Here is a 22,709-nt window from a genome sequence, read left to right as displayed (position 1 = left end):
AGCACCAGTGTCAACTCACCCCCTTCTTTGGGGGAGCCTGGAGGTCATTTTAATCAAACAGCATGTTTCCTCTTTTCCTGGCAGCTACAAAACACTCCCAAAACTAACAGAGACGCTTCAGTGACGTGCTGTCCTGGCATACTAGGCTTTACATCTTCAGAACAAAAGTGTAAACGGACAATTCTCCTTTTCCCTGCTTTGGGGTGATCTGAAGCCCAGGTGCTTGCTGAGAGCTACACGCCGCACTACTGTTTACAGACATATCTAAACTGAAACAGAGCTGCAGAAATCACAGCAGCTTAGTTACGAATATTGGGGAAAATAATTAATTAGGAGTGCTTTTTCCTTCTGGTTTTGCTGTTTCTAAATAAAGATCGCATATCAAGCACTGAGGGCATGCTTTGTACTTGTTTCTTTTATGATGTTTTGTATTCCACACACTCTGTAAAACAAATGCTAATTAACGGCTTCCAAATGATCCAATTAAACTGTGGTGCCCTTAATAATGTTCAATTTAACTAATCAAAATGCTTCCTTTCAGTTGTACATTAATCTCTCTATACTGCCCCCTCAGCAGCCAGAAGTTTGCATATTTCAGCTTTTCCCTAAACAATTTTTCATACCTTGCTCCTTTACAATCACATGTGGTTTATATCTGTATTATCAATTTCTTTCCTCCTCTGCTGAACAGTATTTGCCTAAAAACTAATATATTCTGAATATTCTATCTGATAATAGAATATAAACTCCTTTCACTGCACTTTTTAGGCTGGCAAATACTAGAGAACTCTTGAGTTAAAAGTATCGGCATATACCGTTTCAAACTCAGCAGGCCATGCTTTCCCCAACTCACTGCAGACAGCTGCAGGGTCTTATGAGAGTTTTAGTTGAAATGCAACACTGAAGCTCCCTGTATCAGTTGGCTGGTTGCTGCGCAAGACGGCTGACGAAGATGTGAGGCGCCCAAGAGCTTTACTTATTTAAAGATAATTGACGAACAACGTTCCCCGATATGCGATAGCTTGTTAGCTGGAACCCCTCAGTGACGGTACTAGGTGAGCAAGATTTAATTAAAAAAACATTAAAACAAATTTACAAAAAAGCCCCAACACGAAAAGCTAACTTTTAATTAGTTTCCAATTCACACCGTCGCTTCGTCACAGCGCACCACAAAGGAGACTTGAGCTTCAGTCTGGTGGAATCATCCTCTGGTATCTGGAGCAATGTCAGTCTCCAGAGGATGACAATCTGTGTAATGACTATGAAGTATTACTCTGCATGCAAATCACAATTCCACAACACACAAATCTTGTTCCTTCATGCACGGTTAATGTTAACATTCACCTACTGTTTTCTTTAGTAATGTCAGCTGAAGTTTAAGTACAACTCTATTCCCTCTCTTGCCAAGCAGCAGTCACACGTAACATGAATGCCATGCTCGGGCCAGTCGTGCGTCAACAGAATCAAGAAAAGAAACGCAGTATGGGAATTCTTCATGGTATAAGTTGGCTCACTTGCGATTCACCTCCAATTAGCGACGCTTCAACCAATACTCTTAGCCAACAAACAGATACAGATTTGAGTCACATCCATAAACCCAGTAAGATTTGGCCGGAAACGAGGAGCCAGTGTTGGCCCGACTACTGAAATTAAACAGCAGTCAGCAACCCAGCACCCTGACTGAAAGCCAACACTGGTCATCTGGGCGAAGTGGGGAAGGACAACGAAGGAACACAGACTGACACTTCATTATCATGTGGGTCCACTTCCAAGGGTCATTAGCAATTCAATAGACACTGTTTGTCATACTTAATCAAGTCTAGCATCTCAGGTATTTCTTCTGCATGGAGCAGCAGTTTATTACTCTAGTACCTATCTTTGGATTCCCCATCATAAATAAGCATTTGTTTTCTGCATGAAACAGGAGGGGACACCATACCTTCTTCTTGCAAAACAATCTTCATCATTCATTATTAAAAATGAAAGGGATTATTTTTACTCCAACAATTCTCGGTTCCCAGCCAGCTTGCTCTCGTATTCCCTTGGAATGAGGACAACCAAGGCACCTCCCATCATTGCATGATGTCAAGACTTCCACGGCGTCTCCAAGGAACACAACACAAAGACCTGATAGGGAGACACTGCGAGTGTTTATGAAGAAGAACTAATTATTCACAGCATGGGGCCTCGATCTTAACCTGTCAAATTACCTGCTGCTCACAGCACAGATCTGCTAATGGAAACCCCACAGGACAATAATGGTGAGATGATGCAGACCTCTTTCAGGCTTGTTTTATCAAGTCGGGAAGCTGCACTGTAGAGGAGTATGTTAAACAATGCATCACACTGTCCCAGCTTTGCTCAATATACATCAGCGCTTTCTTTTAATACACTGCTAACTATAATAAGGGCAACCAATCTGTTTCATTAACAACCTGGGAGAGGGAGACAAGCAAACCATCAAGCCTCCTTTCCTAGGATCTACGCAATGCGAGTGGTTTTAAAAGGCAAGCAGAAACAAGGGGGAGAGCGGGGCTCTCATGAGAGGAGCTAGCATGCTCCAGTGCCAGAAAAAAGCTTGATTGTCTGTTTTCTCGGTCTCCAAACTCCCCGCGTCTGCAACTCACTTCATTACCCCAGTACTCTGCTGCAATTTATTATCCCAGCAGCGGCTGGTAACTCAAGCTCATTTCCACAGAAACCGACCCACAGATCTCTGTTTGTCCGAGCACCATTGTTATTAATGCACTCCCAGATAGCATCGGAGGCCCCCTCCAGACTCCTGTTGGCAGACCTCCCTGGAGCCGTTGAAACGGATCGAGCCCTTTGAGAAGCAGCGCAGGCTCAGTACAGCTCCTCAACCATCAACCCCAACCCCCCCCCCCCCCCCCAAGAGACATCTGGGCACAGTCAACCCCCCCCAGTATCAAGGCTTGAGCAATTGAAGCTAGGGGTCATCGAAAATGATGCTTGAACGTACAATTTCATGACACACCGCCTTCACCTGTTGAAATATCCAGTGTACGAAAATTCATTTTTTCCTTAAACATACTGTATGTGGTTGCACTGCTTAACAGATGTTTTTGAAGAAATCTTTGCTCTATTAATTAATCAATACTGAAGACATCAAGCTTCTGAAGCATCTAGAGACTGGCTGCTTTTCTTCACTACTTAACAGTAATAGAATTATATGTAACGTTTCATTCAAAATTGAAAATTAGCAACCTCAGTTTCCTGCTGCTGTCCCACCAATGCTGCAGAGCTGTAACTGTTCTCACAGCACTGAAATGTGTACATAAAACTGACATTTCTTTTCTTAACCTTCATAAATCAGCTCCATGTTAAGAGACATGAATATTGACCTTTTTATTAAACAACTAATAGAGGAGACAAACTTCCCTTCCTGAATCACTGCAGTGCTTTAGGGAGCCCTCCTGGCATCTCGGACATCTTTGAAAAAAAATTTATGGCCATAAGATCAAGTGATTTGCATTACTGTTAGAAGATGTGAAATACAGCATTCATTAGCGACCTGATGCTCCGTTACTAAACTATCAATAAGTGCTCTCACAGAAAAGGGTCACCCTTGGAAATCTCTTTTCTTACAGTTTGAAGAAAGGAGATCTGCAATGGAAGTTTAGAAAGGCGATCTGATGGGAAATGTGACTAAAACTTAAGTTCAGAACGTTGTGTTAATCTGGCAACAGTATAATTAAAGTGCTTAAATAAGTATGGAATTCTGGGAGGTCTGAACTCCCTGCAGCTATTCAACTTGTGAGATCTTGTCTTCAATTGAAAACAAGATAGAAGAAATAAGTAAATAACAAGGCCTCAGGCTCTGCATGTTAATGATCTGTCTTATTATGAACCCTGATAATTTTCACTCTGGAACAAATGTGTTAATGATTATTACCCTCTAGGTTTGGCTCAAATAAAGCTACACTGCCCAAACTTTTAGAATATTTTTCCAAGACCAAGTCCTGATGGACTTATTAGAATCTTGCACAAGCAATATCATTCTTTGAAACAACACAAAACAGACTTTCATGGCAGTTTTTCCAAGAATACCTTCACCGAGACATCTACAGCACAAGTTTGACTCCTCACAACAAGCTGCACGATGTTGACACTAGAAAAGTGATGCCTTTTTCTTCTCATTCTCTTGTGATAAAGATAGCAGATCATACTATGGTATGTGAGAATTACATGTCCAACAGTACTAAACAGTTTTTAAATCTGGTTGCTTCTTCCACATGTGTTATTACTTGCTTTACAGAAGCAAGTACACAAAAATAAATTAAATGCAATTATAATAAAGACAAGCAAAGTTATTGACTATTACTAAAAGTAGTGCTGGGTGATAATTCGATAACGATAATTATCACGATATAATTTTCCTCGATATAATTTTAACAAAAGTTCGATAAATGTTCAATATATATGTTTATGCTGCATGCGCACAAAATACTGTGCGAGTGCGCGTGCGTGTTGCAGACCGGGCAGCGAACGTGGTGCTGTTTACCCACACGGTGGTGGCTGACAGGATTGTAGTTAGAGTGGAGAAATGAGCGACACTGAAGAGAATGTAGTGCTGCCAACGACTAGCTAGAAGGACGATGACATCGTCGACAGAAAAGGTCATTCAACTTCGGTAATTTGGAGATATTTTGGCTTTTTACGATCAGACATAAAACAGAGCACTTTAAACTCTGCTGTCTGTCTGAACCATCTTCTATGTGTGTTTTATCACACTGCAGTATTTAATTTTTCTATTATTTTGTAAATTTTACTCATGCATATTTTGACATAAAAAAGACTTGAATACTCTCTACCTCAGATTTGTTTAATGTTTCTGCTGTTTGGCAAGTGTTTGTTGTGTTCTTAAAATAAAGAGTTGTTTAATTTACCAATTAACTGTCTGGTTTCTTCAACTTTCACTCAGGACAAAAAACCTGCCTTTAAACTTGAAAGAAATAATGATTTGACATTTATCGTGATAATTATCGATATCGACTGATATGAAAATTTTTATCGTGATAATGTTTTTGGCCATATCGCCCAGCCCTAACTAAAAGTCATGTTGACAAAGAAATTGCAGAACAAGTGTCGCACAAAAGAAAAACAGGTTTGAGCAGGTATTTGTGCATATGATGCACGTGTAACTCCACACGCGAGTTTCATCTGCTCCTGGTGTCACTCAGGCAGAAACAACAGTGATCAATGTTTTGGTGAAAAGGTGTCACAATGAAGGAGAGAAACTGGCTTGCCCGCTGTTGCCCTAACTTGAGTACTGAGGCTCAGTGTTCATCTTCAAGGGTAGCTAGCTTTCTAACATTAATATAATAAACTGCAATATTGAAAAGAACATCATGGAGCAAAGAAAGCTGCTTTGTAGAGCACTCAGCAGCACAGTTAATTGAACGACCTTCAAAATTGATCAGTGTGCCAGTGCCACAATAAAGTCATGTCAAAACCAGTTTATTCATCTCATTTGCTTTTCTGTGTCAAACGGTCCTCATCTAAGCACCAGCCAAAGCCTGACATTCACAAAGGATGCTGTACTCATTTTGCATGCATAACCATACAGGGTTTCTTAAAACATAGTGACAGTAATGCATTAAATATCTGTGATCGTAAGGCAATGAGCAGCCGAGGAAGAAACAAATCAAACTTAGAACAAGCAGTTCTCCTTTAAACACTAATGCAGACAAACTTTATCAAAGGCTTTAAGGCACAAGAGTTTTAGATCCCTTTGAAGAAAAGGAAAGTGCCTAACTTGTCATATTAAAGGTTTTAGTTTTCCCTTCATACAAAGGAATGGGTATAAAAAAAGATGACTTTGGGGAAACATCTTTGAGAAGTCATGCAGGGCTGCTGCTGTGCGTTGTAAAAGGAGGAACTTAAGAGGAATTGCTCTGAAAGACATAGCCTTCCTCCCCCTGCCCTGATCCTACAGTTTCCATGTCTCCGGCACTTGAAACATTCAGCTCTGTGTGCAGAAGAACAGCTCAAGCCCAACCAAACTGGACAGAAGCCCAATAAAGCTGCTTCTCTCCTGTGGGAATGGCGGCATGCAAACCTTCAGTTCTTACTGCGTCAATAATTGCAATACACTCCCATGCTCCCCTGACAGAACCTGCATTCGATCTTTTCTAATAAACTTCCCCCTCCTCCCTAGTTCTCCTTTTCCTGCAGAACCCTGCACTCCCTTGGTCTCCAGTTTCTCTTGGAACGCTAATAAAAACGCTATAAATTTTACATGGAGGAGCTGAGCGCCAGCCAGGAAGGAGAGACAGATTCACCGTTAATCTTGTTAATACTGGTACTGAACAAAGAGCAATAAAATCACAGGCCACGAACATTGATAAGAGCTCCTGTGGATTTTAAAAACTCATTTTAGGCTTGTTCTTTTGCCCATATTCTCAAATAAGCTGTTTTCTACCCACTTTAGGGTGACTTTTTTTAAATCGGAGGGAGAAAAAAATGATCTAATCTCACGCTCGAGATCTAAATAGAAACACACAGACTTACAACTTGATCAGATGGGAACAACTAGTATAAATAACTGCAAGAATCGCAACAGCTGCCTGATTAGGACAATATACAGCAGCAATGAGCCCACTGCCCTGAATAGACACACAGGGTTTTTATTTGATGTATGCACTGGAAAACTTTGCTCTTGCAGTACAGATCCAGCATTGAGATAAAAATATAATTTACTAACTAGTCAAGTACCAAACTAGGAGTAATAACAAATGAAAAAAGAAAAATTCCAAAGATCTTAGATGAAATTTAAGAGCAACAAACACCCTGCAGGTGGCATTTAATACAGAAAAGCACAGGGTGTTACATGGAGGCAGACAAAACCACTAATTAAAAATGGGAAACACTGAGCTTGAAGAAGCTGCTTATGAAAAGGGTTATGGTGTTTATTTTGAAATTATTTTTATCTTCCAGGCAATGCAGGGAAGACATGAAAGTAGCAAAGTAAGTGCTAATGTATTATCATGTATCATTAAAAGCATAACATTTGTTTAGTCAGAAATAAGGGTAAGCAATCTGAGGTTAGGCAGTTTAAAAATTCTGCCTGCTGAAGTTATTGAAAACAATACACTAGAAGCAAGCATTTGAAACTCATGACTCAGTGCACAAATAACTAATCTAAACAATAAAGCAGATCAATTAAAGGCACCACTTAGCACTGGGGATTCGATGGAACTAAACCCAGCAGATACAGGAGCCATCAAGCATCAGGCTTGGGAACCACTTGCTAAGATGCCTTCCTTCTGATAACTGAGCAGGCCCAGCCATGTTCGGCTTCTAAGATTTGATGAGATCAGGCTAATAGGTGGCAATGGTGCTGTCAAGCTTACTTTGCTGCCTGACCACCAGTTCTTACTGTCAGTTTTCAGGAGAGACTGTTTATCAGCCAAGTTGGAAACACTTAGAAATGAGTATCGAGACAGGAAACAGATACACAGCAGAGGTATGAGAACCAAGAAAACAAGTAGGAAACACAGCTATGAAATTCCATTAAAGTAACTCCCCAGCCAGACTTCAGATTGGCAGTTTAGAATAAGTGAAGGAAACAGTATTTAGCAGGTCCCAGTGATGGAGCTGTCAGAGACCTGATCCCAGTGTAAAATCGAAAAGCACTCTGAGAGACAGAGCTGTGAAATTGTCACTCTATACAGAAGCCACAGCCTTCCCTACCAATAAGCCCCGAGACTCAGAGGGGAGCTCAGCCTCCAGAAAGCAGGAACTCCAGCAGGGAAAGAAAAAGTAATCTTTTTATATTCGGTTTGCAAACAAATTTTCAAGCCTACATGCACTTCATACATAAGTAAACATTATAAATGCAATAAGATTTAAATGAGAGAGAAAGGGAGGAAAAGAGAAACTACTTTTGAGCTTGAAGGTTGATTTGCATGCAATTTCAATTTCTTTCCCCATACATTATTCATCTTTATTATTGACTCACGCAGAATTCTATTACTGAAATCTCTAATTTTTTGCCTTCTCGCTGGCAGAGAACGTACTGCTTCCCTTAAGAGTTGAAGTGGAGAGTTTCAAACGCCTAACAAGGACTAAAACTAAAACTTGTTTCATTTCTCTATCCAGTGTCAGTAGGTGCGCCTTTTTGGTTTTCACTCTACTGCCCAAGCAGCAAAACACAGTACAGCAAAGCTTCTGAAATGATCATTTTCACTGTATGGTCCTAAAGAACATATGCAAAGTTAGTTCCAATGTATCGAAAAATATTTATTTTACAGCCTTTAGGCCAAGGTAAAAAGACTTTCTGACCATATGGACAAAAAAGGATAAATTACCCCTTTCTATTATGTCTGAGAAGCCTTTTTTAGATCAGACTGTCAAATTTAAGTCATTTGACAACATTTTTAAAACTAAGAATTCATGGTCAGCTCCACAAAACAGCTGTAGTCAGCCCAGATTTCAAAGTTAAGACAACAAAGGTGATAGTTAGATTGGGACTCCAGTGGTATGAAATATTTTGTTGGGTTACATGTAGAAAGTTGTTGGCATAATTCTTGACCCTCAACGCTGTTACACCTTTGTTTAACCTAAACCCAAATGTAATAATCAACATTGCACAGCAACTTCTTAGCTCACACAAAACGCTGGGTGACACACAGTACAAGTGCACACAGGAAAAGGAAATCAATGACATAATATGGTCAATGTCGCCCACTGCACTAGAGAAATCTGTGCACATAAAAGCTTCCTTTTGGTGTGGGAATAATTTACGATTAAATTTACTCTCACGGCTCCTCCCCTTTGAGAAGCAGTCCCACAATTCACACCGCCCTGGCAGTACCGGCTCTGGGAGCCCAACATTGGCCAAAGCAGCTCAGATGAGCTCTCAGCACGGTGATGACGGCCGTTTCCCAGGGACCCCCACTGAGGACCAAAAGGACACGGGTGGCATTCAATTAGACCAGCCCAGACAATAGCAGGTCTGTGCAGCCCCGCAGGGGTGGCCAGTGGTGTTGGCTTTTCATTCATTTTAATGGATTTTATCATTTAGCTGGTCTCTCAAATCACACAGCACTCAAGGGGTTAGAGACAAAACTGCTGTTAAGTTCCTGGGTCAAGAGCCCATCTTCTACAAAGTGTTGTTTCCCTGTTTGCATTGTGGAACAAAAGGGTGACAGGGTCTCTTTGCAGCCCTGGCTACAGTTCCGAGACAGGACAGTGAGTCCTCTCGCCAAAGCCCCGGCTGCTCTGTTTCCACTGGATGGAGAGGGTATTGTCACTCATAACAAAATCTCTCGCTGGGTGCAAGACCGTGCCACACTAGAAATGGCAGGCGTGTGAAACTGATCTGCCATACCTACATGGACAAGAAATAAAAACCACACAACAGTACATTATTCAAAGCATTTTCTCCTTTATTTCCAAAATTAAAGCACTTAAGTCGGATATAACCGGGGAACAGAAGAAACTCCATCTAGCCTTCTACCAGATCTATAACAAACTATTCAAACCAACCAATGAGCCACTCTTGGATCTTTTCCAGTCCTCTGACAATGCACAGATTCAGAGGTAACTGTTAATGCACAATCTCACCTATAAAAAGGCCACTGTAGGAAAAGATCAGTGTAGCTCTTCAGCAATAAGGAGGTGGGGGGTGAAGGGCTGGAGATGACATACCGTGAGCATTGATAACTTTACGATTCAGACAGAAGAAACAAAGTTAATTACATCTCCTGAGGCCGAGGTACATGTTCTTGAGAGATTTACAGATGTACAGAGTCTGGTATTATAGGATACCAAAGAGGGTCAAATGTAATGCCCCAAATTTTTGTCTTATAATTACAGCAGAAATTCAATCTGCTCTGGAACAGAAATGCTTCCTGTTTAAATCATCTTAAAGACTTCTGGCACCAGAAAGGCACTAAACAGGTTTATACTGGGGCCCAGGAGTACGGAATCTGAGCTCAATTTAATAACGTTTCTTTCTATACCATAGTTTTCTCTAATTTCCTGGTCAGTTCCCTGATAAAAAACAAAATAATGGATTTCATATAATAAACTGAAAACTTTTTTGCATACATAGAATATAAGATGAAAGAACAAGGTTCTTTCCCCTTTGTGGGAATAAAATGAAGAATGTCAAGAAAACGAAAGAAAAATATTTATGAACAATAGGTTTATTCCATGTTGAAAAGAGAAGAAAGAAAACACAACGTTTCGGTCTCTTTTCAGCATGGAATAAACCTGTTACTTGTTCCTTTGCAGCCTACGCATGCTGACGCAGCTCCCCACCTGGAAAATATTTATGAAGCAGTCCCCAAACTATGGCCCTCAATGTGGAAGATAAGGTACCACTAAAACAAACAGTGAACTCACAACAGAATGACAATCTGAAATACCTGTTCTACGGGTGAGTGCCATATTTCAACAGCAAAATTAAAGAAAGAATTTTAAGTTTTCTATAGCCACAAATCAACACTGAACGATACAACAGGCAGCTGTTGAGCCAATGTCAGCTCAATGGGATCATCCCTCTACAGATGTACAGTGTTCTAAAATTAGAGAACATTATACTACAGAAACATCTACGGACGAATCTACGGAGAAAGATAGCAAGGAGATATCTGACCTGCCCTAGAAGACAAATACGTGAAAATATTTTGAGAAAGAACGAGTTTCAGGAGGGTACTGGCACTACTCTGGTGGTTGATCTCAGTCATCCTTATGCACAAGAACAGTGTTGGACCTTCATGGGTGAAAGGTACTATACAAACACAAGCAATTATTATAATTATGAAAGGTGTAATCAGTAAAAATAAAGGATTATCAACATTTTAAAACATCTTTGTAACTCATTATTCAGGAGGAAAATCAACACTTACTGTAGAGTAACGTCACTAAAATAAGCAGCATCTCCTTTCCCACCTGGCACTCTTTGCTACTGAAGGCACCAAGGGAAAGCTCGACCTTACCTTGTAGTCAAGGACAGAATACAACATTAGGACAGACGAGCCTTCCCTTTGGAGTACTATTATTTCAATCCTCTGCCTTCCGATTAAAACTGAAACTCTTTACTTTAAAATAACCAAAGTTAACAACCAAATCGCCTGGGGTTGCCAACTTAATAAGAAAAATGAAGTAAAACACTCCACTTTAATACACTTTTCTCATCAATTCCTTTTTTGTCTGATCACATCTCCATAAAGGTTTCAACAGATATTCCGGACATCCATAAACAGTTCAGATTCACTGTTATCTTGTAATTAGGCTTTCCCAATAGATTTCTCCCGTCTGTCTCTTAACTCCACACCAATTATACTGCAACAGCATTCTCCTCCGAAGCTCATTCTGATTGGAAATGGAGCTACGGACTAAATGTGAGAGCGAGGCAGATTCAAAGAATCTGTGCCAGAGCTTACAATTTTAATCGTTAATGTCATCTGTAAGAATTAAGTTTTAATGAATTCCCTACATGCGTATGCATGTCCTTTGTAAAAAAAAAAGCTCAGTGAAAGGGAGACCTCATATTGGTGTTGAACATTTTCAGTAATTAAAGTCAGTTAATAAAAACCCCAAGGCAAGTTTAAATTACATGCAATTAATAGCAGATATTTTAATTAATAGAATAAACTCAATATAATCTATTTAACAGTTCCCTGTTCTGCGCTCTGATTTCTGCTCCCTGTTAAATATTCAAGCCAGGACTTAAGACTTTATCGTGTATTATGTATTCCCAGAAAGACCGTCCTGACTTTGCCATGGAAAGTAGCATTTCAAGGAAGGCTGGATTTTATACACAATGAAGGAAAACAGCTTTTTTTTCTACAATTCATTATGAAAGGGTGTATAAGGGAATGGAGGAATTGAACTAGTCGTGAACTGTAATATTCACGACTAATCCAGTAAATGTATCACGCTGAATTATTGATCTGTGCAATTTTATGTCTTCTGTACTTCTGAATGACGCAATGTTAGACACTGAGGACAAGACTGAAACCCATTAACACCTTTCATTGCAGGTGCCCAAGCTCCAATTAGCTACTGCTTACAGCTGCCACCCTTACACATCTTGACAGAAAATGTACTGGGTATTTTGAGATACATTATGTCATTCACGGTTTTTAATTCCAACCTCCTGAAAAGGCCCAGCCAGGGTAAAGTTGGGTGGCTAAGAGTGTGGGTCTCACAGGATCAACGGCAGACTATTCCCAACGCACACCATGACTGGGAGTCTTCAGTGACACCAGAAATGAGTTAGGGCAGAACGGACTGGCAGTCACTGGCCAGATGCCTGATGGGCTACAGAACTGGGAGCTGTCACCGTCTCCTGCTGACATCCATCTAAACTACTGTATCCATTCTTGAACTGCAGGAAGACAAAGGGTGGACCTTCCGGATCACGACTCGTGAAAGACGTGTTGGAGAGGCCACTGTTATACTGGGCCAAGATTCCAAACTGAATCAATTACTAATGACTTGTAAATGTGAACAGTTGACAAGACCAAAAACTATACACTGCCTAAAAAAAGGAACCCCCAGGCAGTGTTTGACTTCCTTCGTCTTCCGTGTTGATGTCACTAAAACACTACTTAAATATGAACTTCAAAGTATGGAATTCGCAACTTCACTAGAAAGGCAAGATAAAAAGTGACTGTCTCTCATTGCCTCTAGTCAAGAACACAGTGATGGCTCACTGGGGATTAAGCATCAGTTTACTAACCTTTCTTCAATCAGTTTATCCCCCACCATCCATCTCACTGTGGGTAAGGGGTACCCTGTTACCACACAGGGCAATAGCACACTCTGCCCTATGACCTTTGTCACAGGAACTGGTTGCCGCAGAAATTCTAGTCTCCTGTCTGCCTCCGTTTCTAGAGAGAGGGAAGAGAGAAAGAAATATCAACCTGTTAACATACACTGTACAGGATTTTCATTAAAAAAAGACATATACCACAAAAATTCACACCATTACTCACAGTGGAGTTCAGTGTCATAGTTTCATAGACAACACGCAGAAACAGAACTGAAAGTATGCAATCAATTTAAATAAAGAGTGGCTAATGAACAAATTATAAAATATTATACAGTGGAAGATGAATTTCAGGGACTTTCCCAGAAATAGAGCATTTAACCATCAGCTGCAAAATCACAAAAATCTGTTTAATTGCCCAGTATATTCGTTTTTGTAAAGTGCATGCAACTTTATTACAAAGTGCATATGAAGCTGATTTGTTTCATAAGAAATATCTACAAGAACAAAGAGACAGGTTTTCAAAATTTCAGTAAGTACAAAATCAAAGTATTTCAGCAAAACAGTAAAACGGGTATAAGATTATGGAATACATTATTATTATTCCATAATAATGTGAAAGTCTTGGGTGTCTAGAATTAACATGCATATCAATATACATTAAACATATCCATATTTGTAGATGTCCTACAGAAGTGGATTAGATTGGGATGACTGGTAGTTTAACTTCCTCTGACCTTTAAACCTGCCTCATTACTTATTTAAAAAAGTGATCATTAATAACTGTAGCTAATTGCACCACACAGAAGATAAAGACATGTTCTGCTAGACACTAATGAGAATGTTTGTCTCTTTTTTGCGTGCATGTTCCTATGGAGAAGCAAGAGTAAAAGAAATATCCATACCACCATAACCTAGATACCTTTGTATTAAAGGGTAGAGATACTTAATCCATTGGCACATCTTTTCAAAGATAAACACCACAGAGTGCACAAGTTAAACCCGGATTTATGACCTTTAATACCTTACTTAGCTCTCACGCAGGGCATTTAACAGCTCCTGTAAATAAAGAGCCTGCAAGAATTACTGACACAATGGAATTCGATAGTCTCGCCCAAGGTAAATTACAGTGCTGTTGTTTATAACCTACACCCAAAACACAGCCAAACTGGGAGCTCTCTCTCTCTGCAGGAGTTCTGGACCTACTTAGGCTTTATGTTGCTGCTAAAGCAGAACATTAAATCATTTGAGCAGCCAACACAGAGTGAATTTATGGCCTCATTAACCCATTTAATATTGAAGTGATGTATTTCTTCTTCTTGGGATGCTAGCAAAGCTTTTGTTGTGTCTGAAACTCCACACACCTAGCTTATTCAACGCAAATGCCCCACTAAACCAAATGGAGCATGGCTTCATAAAAACTGCATCCATACTGTACTCTCCAAGAACGATTCCACCACATCATTCCTAGTGTGGGTAACAAGTATTAAGCCTGTGTAGAATGTCCAAGAAGGCAATGAAGACTGAACTACTGGAAATTCAGAGTGCTTTAGCTGATCCTTGCTAACAGAATAAAAAAACAGAACAAGATCTATAACGTCATATAATTAAATTCTGAAACAGGGACATGCTTAGGTATTGGTGTTGATTACAAATATCTCTTCCAAACTAAGCTATAGGAAAGTCACAGGTACGTCCAACAGCCTGAAGAACAATACCTTTATACAATAAGCAGGAAATACTACCTGGTAGGACTTGTAGCTCTGCCTCCTCACTGGTCTTCACTGGCCCCACGTTCTCCACCACACAGCGGTAGAGCCCAGTGTCGCTCTCAGACGCATTGCTGATGACCAGGGCTCCGCTGGGCAGCTGAATGACCCTCTTGTTCAGCTCCACAGGCTCCCTGTTCAACTCCCAGCGAGTGAAGGGCACCAGGTCCGAATTCACCTCGCAGCTCATGACCTCACTATCCCCCTGGTGGACAGAGGCGGCTTCCGGTTGGCTGGTGAACCGAGGCTGACCTGGAGAGAAAGGAAGTGAAATGAACCGGAGACTCAACAGCCAACTGTATTATAAACCCGACAGCCCTACCATACTGTTTAGCAAGCATTTATAACAGGGAGAAAAAAACAATGTTGTAAAGAACTATGAAACTGGGCTGGAGGAATGAAATGCTCATTAGATATACCAGGAATATACTGGTCTGCAGCTGCTATTATGTTAAAATTCTCTTTGAAATATATGAATAAAATGTTTTGTTCTCCTCACAGCTTAGATTAAATGCTGTTTGCCTTCTTTATCTCGTTTACCGATTTTGTGTTTAAAAACATTTTGCAACGACAAACAAAACAGCTTTGCAAAGTCCTTCATTAAAATGTCTGCGTTAAGGAACAATTTCTGAAAACCTGATGGCACCAGACAGCGAACATGACATGGGAATATTTTAGTTGGACATGATGTTTTCCTAATGATTCCGGAGCCAACATTTTTTTTTTTGAGAAACTCCAGATTGCCAAGAACTGTCACACACAGCAGGAAGTGGTGTCGACGGTTTGGACAGCAGCCCCAATCCTTCTTGCCGAGCATTTTAAAAACATCCCCTCGGGGTGGGAAGGAGCAGAGCTCTGGAGCAGACTGGACTGCAGATAAGACCACTAACACAAGGCCTGCATCACACGCTCTGTCTTCACGGAGGCAAAAGGGCTTGAACCCCTGCTCTTTTTACCCCCAAGAAAAGCCGTCCCCTCTGGAACAAGAAAACATCCTATAAATAAAGTTATAGCAGGAAAAAGCAGGTGGCAGTCACAAATAGTCCCTCATTCTCAAAACTATAATCACTTCTAATATCCTCTTTCTCTTTCTTTGATTAGTAGAGCTCTATAATTCAGACTAATGAACCTATCAGCTAAATCACGTCATGTGGCACAACATTTCCCCATGTTTAGAGAATCGCACATCACACGAGACTGTGAGAAGATACAAAAGGAACTGGCCTTTCCCACTGCCAGACGTGAACACTTGCACTCCAGTTCATGGATGCATTCGTAACGAGGGAAATGTGATTCGTGCCCACTGAGGAAAGAACTGGGGAGAGCAACAGCACAGTGACAACTAAGGTAGAACAGAGCATGATGGAAGACACCGACACAAAAAGAAAACAGCCAGGATCAACATTAGTACCGACACTAACACGGGCATTGTTCCCAGTTCCCATTGTTCCGCTGAAAATGAACACAAGAGACGGTTACTGTACGTAGCGGCCGGGATGGAAGAGAACTTTTTGGGTGGAATTGCCATAAATAAGCCCAAAACCAACAAAGTCAGTACGGCAGGGGTTAATGGCAAACTACAGCAAATGAAAGAGGCCTGGTATACTATGATGAGAATCTTCTCCGTGTGCCATTTCAGAAAGATAAGGACAAGTTTCACACACGATGGGAATGTGCTATTGTTTCATAATTTATTCTAAAAACGAAACGCATTTAAAAAAATATCTATAAATGTTAATGGTACAGTATATTTAAAACCTAAAAAAAAATCACCATTTTTGACAGCTTAAATAATAGTGGAGAACAACCTAGCTTTATGTTATTATGTAATAATAACAGTAATTTTTTATTACTTTTAAAAATTATTATTCTTATTAAGCAAGAAAGGACACACGGCATATTTAAACGGACTATAGTAAGAGAAAAGGCTAGAGGGGACTGGAATTGAATATGAATCTGCCCACAGTCTGTGATCACAGACATGTTGATTCAATCATATGGAACTTCCCCCCCCCACACACACACCACCGAGCCCAGCAGCACAACAAGCTGAATGAACCGACACAGCCGAAATTGAACCGGATTCCAAGAACAACAGCAGAAATAAGTACTGGTCAGCATGTAATCAGAGAGAAATCTTAAGAGGGTGAACTGGGAGGGGAATGAAATTAGATGAAGGCATACCAAGAGGCACGTGGTACTTTGGGGATGAATATAATTAAGGTTAAGTCTCATCCACTGTTGCTTAAACCTAAGAGCGGAGTTTGCAGTTGTTTTATATATAAGGGTTGACTCCTGCTGAGAGGGGTTAAATGTGTTGTTCTGTTATCTGAGGAATTTTAAAAGTAGTTTTACAGCTCCGATAGTGGGCAGAATCAAGCTGTGAAAATACAATTGAGAACATTTGCTCGTCACTTAAGCGATGTCTTATCCTACAGTTTGCTGTTTAAATGTGGCATGCGGGCTGTAATTAAATGGGCATTATGTGCAAGCCGCAAGGATTCATTAACTTTTCATAGCTAGGTTATACAAGCCTAGCTAAAAAGAATTTACCTCACAATCCTGGCTTTGCAGCGCACCTATCTAATATCATTAGGTATGCTAACATTTGCTTCCTGGAAACTCTCCACTGAGATTTCTGCTCTTCATTCTGATCCTGGATAAAAACACAGATTACATTCTGGTCATGCAACAGGCTCCACTTTAAACAGCCACATCCCAGCTGATGAGCAAGTCTTTTGTCTTCCTCATCCTTTTCAGCAAATCCTCTCTTGTTAGTACTGTTAAAAGAGTGAATATGATTTTAAATACTCAGATACTGAGCAGACACTGTAACAGTTATTCAATGTCAGCCTGATATTATGCGATAGGACATGAGCTATTTGAGTATTGACTTTTGATTACCCTCTGTTACCATTCTCAGATTCTTTATTAATGCTCTGCACCCAGTCCCTCTACAAAAGCACATTGGCAGGAATCCCTTTCGGAAGCCACTCTGCTAATGAAAGCAGCCCAGTCTCACTCCCTCTCCACACCCCCATTATGACGCATGCCAAGATAATATCGGATATCAGACATCATCTGACAGAACGCCCATTATGTAGCTATTTGTTATTTTTAAAATGTTCCAAGAAATTGTCGAGAAGCATTTTACATGATATGTTGTGGCCCCTCTAATTCCCCAACACCACATCCCTGTCCCTATCAAACAGCAGGCATGTGTACAAACAGGTCGGGGAACATACTGAAGTAGTAATTCTATCCACATTTTCATCTAGCTGAGCGTCAGGTTTCTCTGGAACACGCAGCACAAAAAGAAGAGAATTCCAATTTCAGGATGCTTTCCAATAAGTTACGACCTCAATCTGCTAGCTCATATTTCACCAGCCCAGAGACAATTTTCCTCCAATGTCAAATCCTTCACTTCCTGTCCATTTCAAATCGACAACTCCAAAAACAGCTCTCGTGAACAAATATGGGCAGGGGGACCATGAGGAGGACAAGCCCCAGATTTCATCCAGACCTCACACAACACCCCCCAACAAGCCCATCATAATTAGAGAACAGTGAAATCGACAGACAGCTCTGCATCACGTCCTGGGAAAAAATCTGTGCCATTCACTTCAGCTTGGAGTAAAAATTGAAAGAACCATCTGAGTCCATTAGTTTACCACTTAAGTATCTCACTATTGCTGTGGACATGAATGAAATGAGCTCTGTAGGTTACAGTCAAGAACCTTTGTCTAATACAATAAAGCAGCTCTGTGAAGCAATTTAACTCAGCCAATACAGTTTAGCTGCATGGGGAAGTACCCAAGGACAAGAAAGCAGTGAAACCTGAAAGCACTCAGGTAGAGATGGTTAGGGAGCTGAGGAACCAGGAGGCCTAGTGGACTGATATTCCAAGTGGAAACACTGGAGCGAAGCGGCAACAGATTTATCGATCCAAGAACAAGTAATATTTAAAAAAGGCTTTAAAATGCACAAAGACAGAAAAGCAATGGGCCAAAGTCAGGGCAAACACGCATCTAATTTCTACCCAAATCATTAAAATGTAAACAACGGGGAACTATGCAGTCCTGTAGTCAAGACAATTTAAAAATAGTGTCATCTCTTCACTTCTGACCCCAGCCAGGTCATTTTATGATCTCCACGTCCGAGCCAGAAACTGGTGAGTACTCATTGCGCAAACACACAAGCCCCTTCTACTGCACTCTTACTTCCTCCAGATCATGAGATCGCAGGTGCCCAGGATCGGGAGGTCAGTTGGGAATTACCATACCATCCATACCTGCAGCCTATCCTTTCACAACTTGTTGTCTGATAGCAAAAAAGTAAACATAAAAGAAAGGCATGAAACATTTTCAGATACTTGAAATGTCTAGATTCTCATCCCCTCAAAAAGAAGTAGCCACAGTCATGCCCTGGTTTGGTGTCAGCTTCAATAATTCCCAAACTGTGGTTCAGATGTTGACACACTTTCCACAAAGCGTGGGCAGCTTATATTTGAAGAGCAATTTGTTATGGTGAAAAGGCAAAGAGGTATTTCTTCTTCGAAAAGGGCCTCTTTATTTCCAGTGAAAAACTTGCAGGCGGATTTTTTGTTTGGTTATTGTTAGTGGCTTTTCTGCTGTTTTTCCTGTGTTTTTTAAAGTGCTTGATGCCATAACTCAGCTGCTGGGGTTTACAAGTGTAATAAACTGTGGAATCAAAAAAATAAATAAATACAAACTCCTTGATTAATACCCTGGTTAGGGAAGCAGGAGACCAACCGCACGCAGGGCGCCACCTAATCACCAACGAAGCTGGTTGGTTTGAGGAGGAGTGGATACTTGTGTTCCAAGAGTTTAATAAATATTCGTCTTGGTTTTATGAAGCAAAAATAGTCAGGCCACCCCTGTTTCTTTCATCAAAGCTTTATAGCACAGATTTAAAAAATGGGGAAAAGGTTCTGCTTCGGCCTTCGTCCCCAGTTTCCTTTTAAAATGCCTTCTATTCCGTCAAAATCAGATTTAGTCACCTTATAATTATAATAATAATAATTGCTTACACTTATATAGTGCTTTTCTGGACACCCCACTCAAAGCGCTGAGTGCCCCACCTGGATGATGCGACGGCAGCCATAGTGTGCCGAACGCTCACCACACATCAGCTATCAGTGGGGAGGAGAGCAGAGTGATGACACCAATTTTGGAATGAGGATTATTATGAGGCCATGATTGGTAAAGGCCAATGGGAAATTCAGCCAGGACGCTGGGGTTACACCCCTACTCTTTTCGAGAGACGCCCTGGGATTTTTAATGACCACAGAGAGTCAGGACCTTGGTTTTACGTCTCATCCGAAGGACGGCGCCAGGTTTACAGTACAGCGCCCCCGTCACTATACTGGGGCATTAGGACCCACAAAGACCACAAGGTGAGCGCCCCCTGCTGGCCCAACTAACACTTCTTCCAGCAGCAGCAGCCTTAGTTTTTCCAAGGTCTCCCATTCCTGGTACTGGCCAGGCTCACACCTGCTGAGCTTCAGTGGGCTGCCAGATGTGAGTTGCAGAGAGATATGGCTGCTGGCCACCATCTATAGCAAAAGAAAATAAACTTACAGTGACACCATATCAGCCTCCAGAAATTGTACGTATTTCATGATAACTACATTCAGCATTTAATTAAGAGAAGGGTGTTTAACTTGTCTCTGTGGTCCTGGGTTTGCTGTAAAGTGAAAGAAGTAACCAATGCTGAAATTCAGCATTGGGAATGGGAAGATACCACCTAGACCCACTGTGTGTTTTCACACAAAACTGCCCTAAAAATGGAGGAGGTCATTTTTTTTTACATCTAATGGGTCGCAAAAGCTGAACAGTTCTCTTAAAACGCCACCACGTTCGTCCTCTTCATACGCTTCATCAAATGTACAGCAGGAAAGTGCAAACATCCTCTTAGACTCATATAGAATAAAGAACTTCAACACACAAGCCAGTACTATTCTGAAAGGAAATGTAATTCTTATTTCACACATTGAATTTTTTTCTACCAGAGTGTAGTTTTGACTCTAAAATGTTCTGTAAAATGTCTCTGAGCATTTTGACACAGGATACACAAATTTCATTTTACAGCTATGAGTAGGTATAAACAGTCAGAACCACAAATGCACAATGGTGCACAACCAACATTGGACAAAGCGAATTTATAATACGGTGATATATAAATGAATTGTATACAAAATACATATCAATGGATTTCCAATGATCTTCCAGAGCCTTTTCTTTCCACAATACAATTAGTTATACAAACCTGAGACAAACCGAGTTCTTATTTAGATCTGGGAATGACATTCTGGATATAATGCAGATAATATGAGGTACCCAGTCTCCTCTTAAGAAGTGAAGGGGACCAACAACAGTCTTCCAGATAAAGCACAAAGAAAAGGACATACTGAAGGAGCTGTTTACTAAATCTGTTTATTTACCGATGACCCTATATATTCTACGGGCTACAGGATCGCTTTATACAAATTACTTGAATGTCAACAGAAAAGTGAAATAATTTTTTTTATATTGTCATACACAGCATAACTTCAGCAAATCACCTTTATTTTTGTCAACTAGAAATAACAAATGCTCTGTTTTTTTTTTAAAGGCAAAGTATACCCCATCTACTTTTAGCTCGCTGCTGTCTAAAACACAGCTGCTGAAGAAACAGGTCAACAATCAGCAGACTGGTAAACACACAGGTTCTCCCTGACTGCCCTCATTAAACATTCAACAGATTCACTCAGCTGCCCTGTACAAGGGGGCTGGTGGGCTGACAGAACTGCAACATTGTAGAGAAGAGGGGACACCGCCAGGTCAGAAGAAGGAGTGGTACAGATTTCACTTCGCATAGAATACTGGCCCAAGCTCCAAGAGCTACACAAATTCAATACCATATTTGTATGAAACAAACATGTTTAACTGTCCTCTGAGATCACTAGGTTATATGGTTAGCTGGACACAAGATTACATTTTTGCCAGTTTCTAACATGAGCATGTACAGTTAACATTAATATAACCAATATTAAGTGTGGTATTATTATTGTGAATGACCATGCACTGATTCAATTATATTCAAACATTAGGGATTGACTATTGCCATCTGTTGGCATAAAAGACTACTGCACTCAACTAACAGAATAAAGACAATATACCCAGAACCTGATGCCGTCATTATTGCTCTTTTGGGATTTGAGGAAACAGTATATTGAGGTATGCTTCGAGATCAAGAATCAAACAAGTACCGGGGACACAAATGGAAATTAAAGAGTCCGAAATCAAGGACTGAGAACAGAAAGCAGTGCTTTATACAAAGGGTGGGTGGATGTCTACCAGAGCCAATTTGATTAGAGTTTTTAAGAACATGAGCAGAATGAAACCCTGAGAACAATTAGGTATCGATAAGAAAGGCCACGTGGTCGCCTCTCTTTTGAAAGCTCCTATCTTCTATCCATACTTGTGCATTACATCAAGAAAATGGACAAGTCGTCACCGTTAGCCCCTACCCCGTGACCGCCTGGAAGCCTTGCTGGATTAGCAGCGCAGAGCACCAAGTGTAAACAAAACATTATCAAGTGCTGAAAGGGAACTGATGGGACACAGAGTAAAGAAACTGCAGTGAAGAAGGATGTCTGTTACACTGCCAAGCCTAGAGTTTTCTGTCCTCTGGGAGAGGAGCTTACAGCACTTCAATGACAATCAGACAAAGACTTCATCAGCTGCCCCACAAATACACTGCCTTTCGCCAAGCTCACACCTCATTACTGCACTGGTGGCTGCGAAAGTGGAGTCCTGGCCCTGTGAGTAAATACACTACGATGCTCTGCAAAACTGGCATCTTATATCAGTCTTTAAATAAAGGAAAGCGAATCCTTCCGAAGCTCCGAAGATGGTAACTGAAAGCTCATGCTCAGAATTTGAAAATTCACTCCACTAACACTGTTTATGTCAAGTGTGTAACCAACAACTAAACAGTCCTTTGAACTGCCAGAACTGCCTTTCAGCCCCAGCTGCTACTTTTCAGAGAGATTGAATACTGGGAGACATCAGAATTATTAAGCTATTTACATTTCTCGAGGTTAAAGGTTTACCAATAAAACTACACATCTGGGTCTCGAAGAGAAAATGGCCTCAGATAATTCAGAATTCCAATTCTGAAGTCAATCAAAG

The 22,709-nt window shown here is 40.7% G+C and overlaps 1 protein-coding gene across 6 annotated transcripts in view; it reads right to left on the bottom strand.

Moving 5' to 3' along the window:
- The window catches only part of neo1b (neogenin 1b), a 198,515-nt gene that overhangs the window by 80,387 nt on the left and 95,419 nt on the right, over positions 1-22,709 (bottom strand). For all 6 annotated transcript variants that reach the window (XM_088922350.1, XM_088922354.1, XM_088922353.1 and 3 more), the window contains exons 3-4: positions 14,491-14,766; positions 12,716-12,866 (exon numbers count right to left, since the gene is read on the bottom strand). In XM_088922350.1, the coding sequence (XP_088778476.1) occupies positions 12,716-12,866; positions 14,491-14,766 (427 nt within the window). The remainder of the gene's footprint in view (positions 1-12,715; positions 12,867-14,490; positions 14,767-22,709) is intronic.

This window comes from Atractosteus spatula, chromosome 7, assembly GCF_055471065.1.
Source record: "Atractosteus spatula isolate fAtrSpa1 chromosome 7, fAtrSpa1.hap1, whole genome shotgun sequence".
Taxonomy (NCBI): Eukaryota; Metazoa; Chordata; class Actinopteri; order Semionotiformes; family Lepisosteidae; genus Atractosteus; species Atractosteus spatula.
The sequence above is the reverse complement of the archived record's forward strand: the minus strand, read 5'-3'. Positions and strand labels throughout refer to the sequence as shown.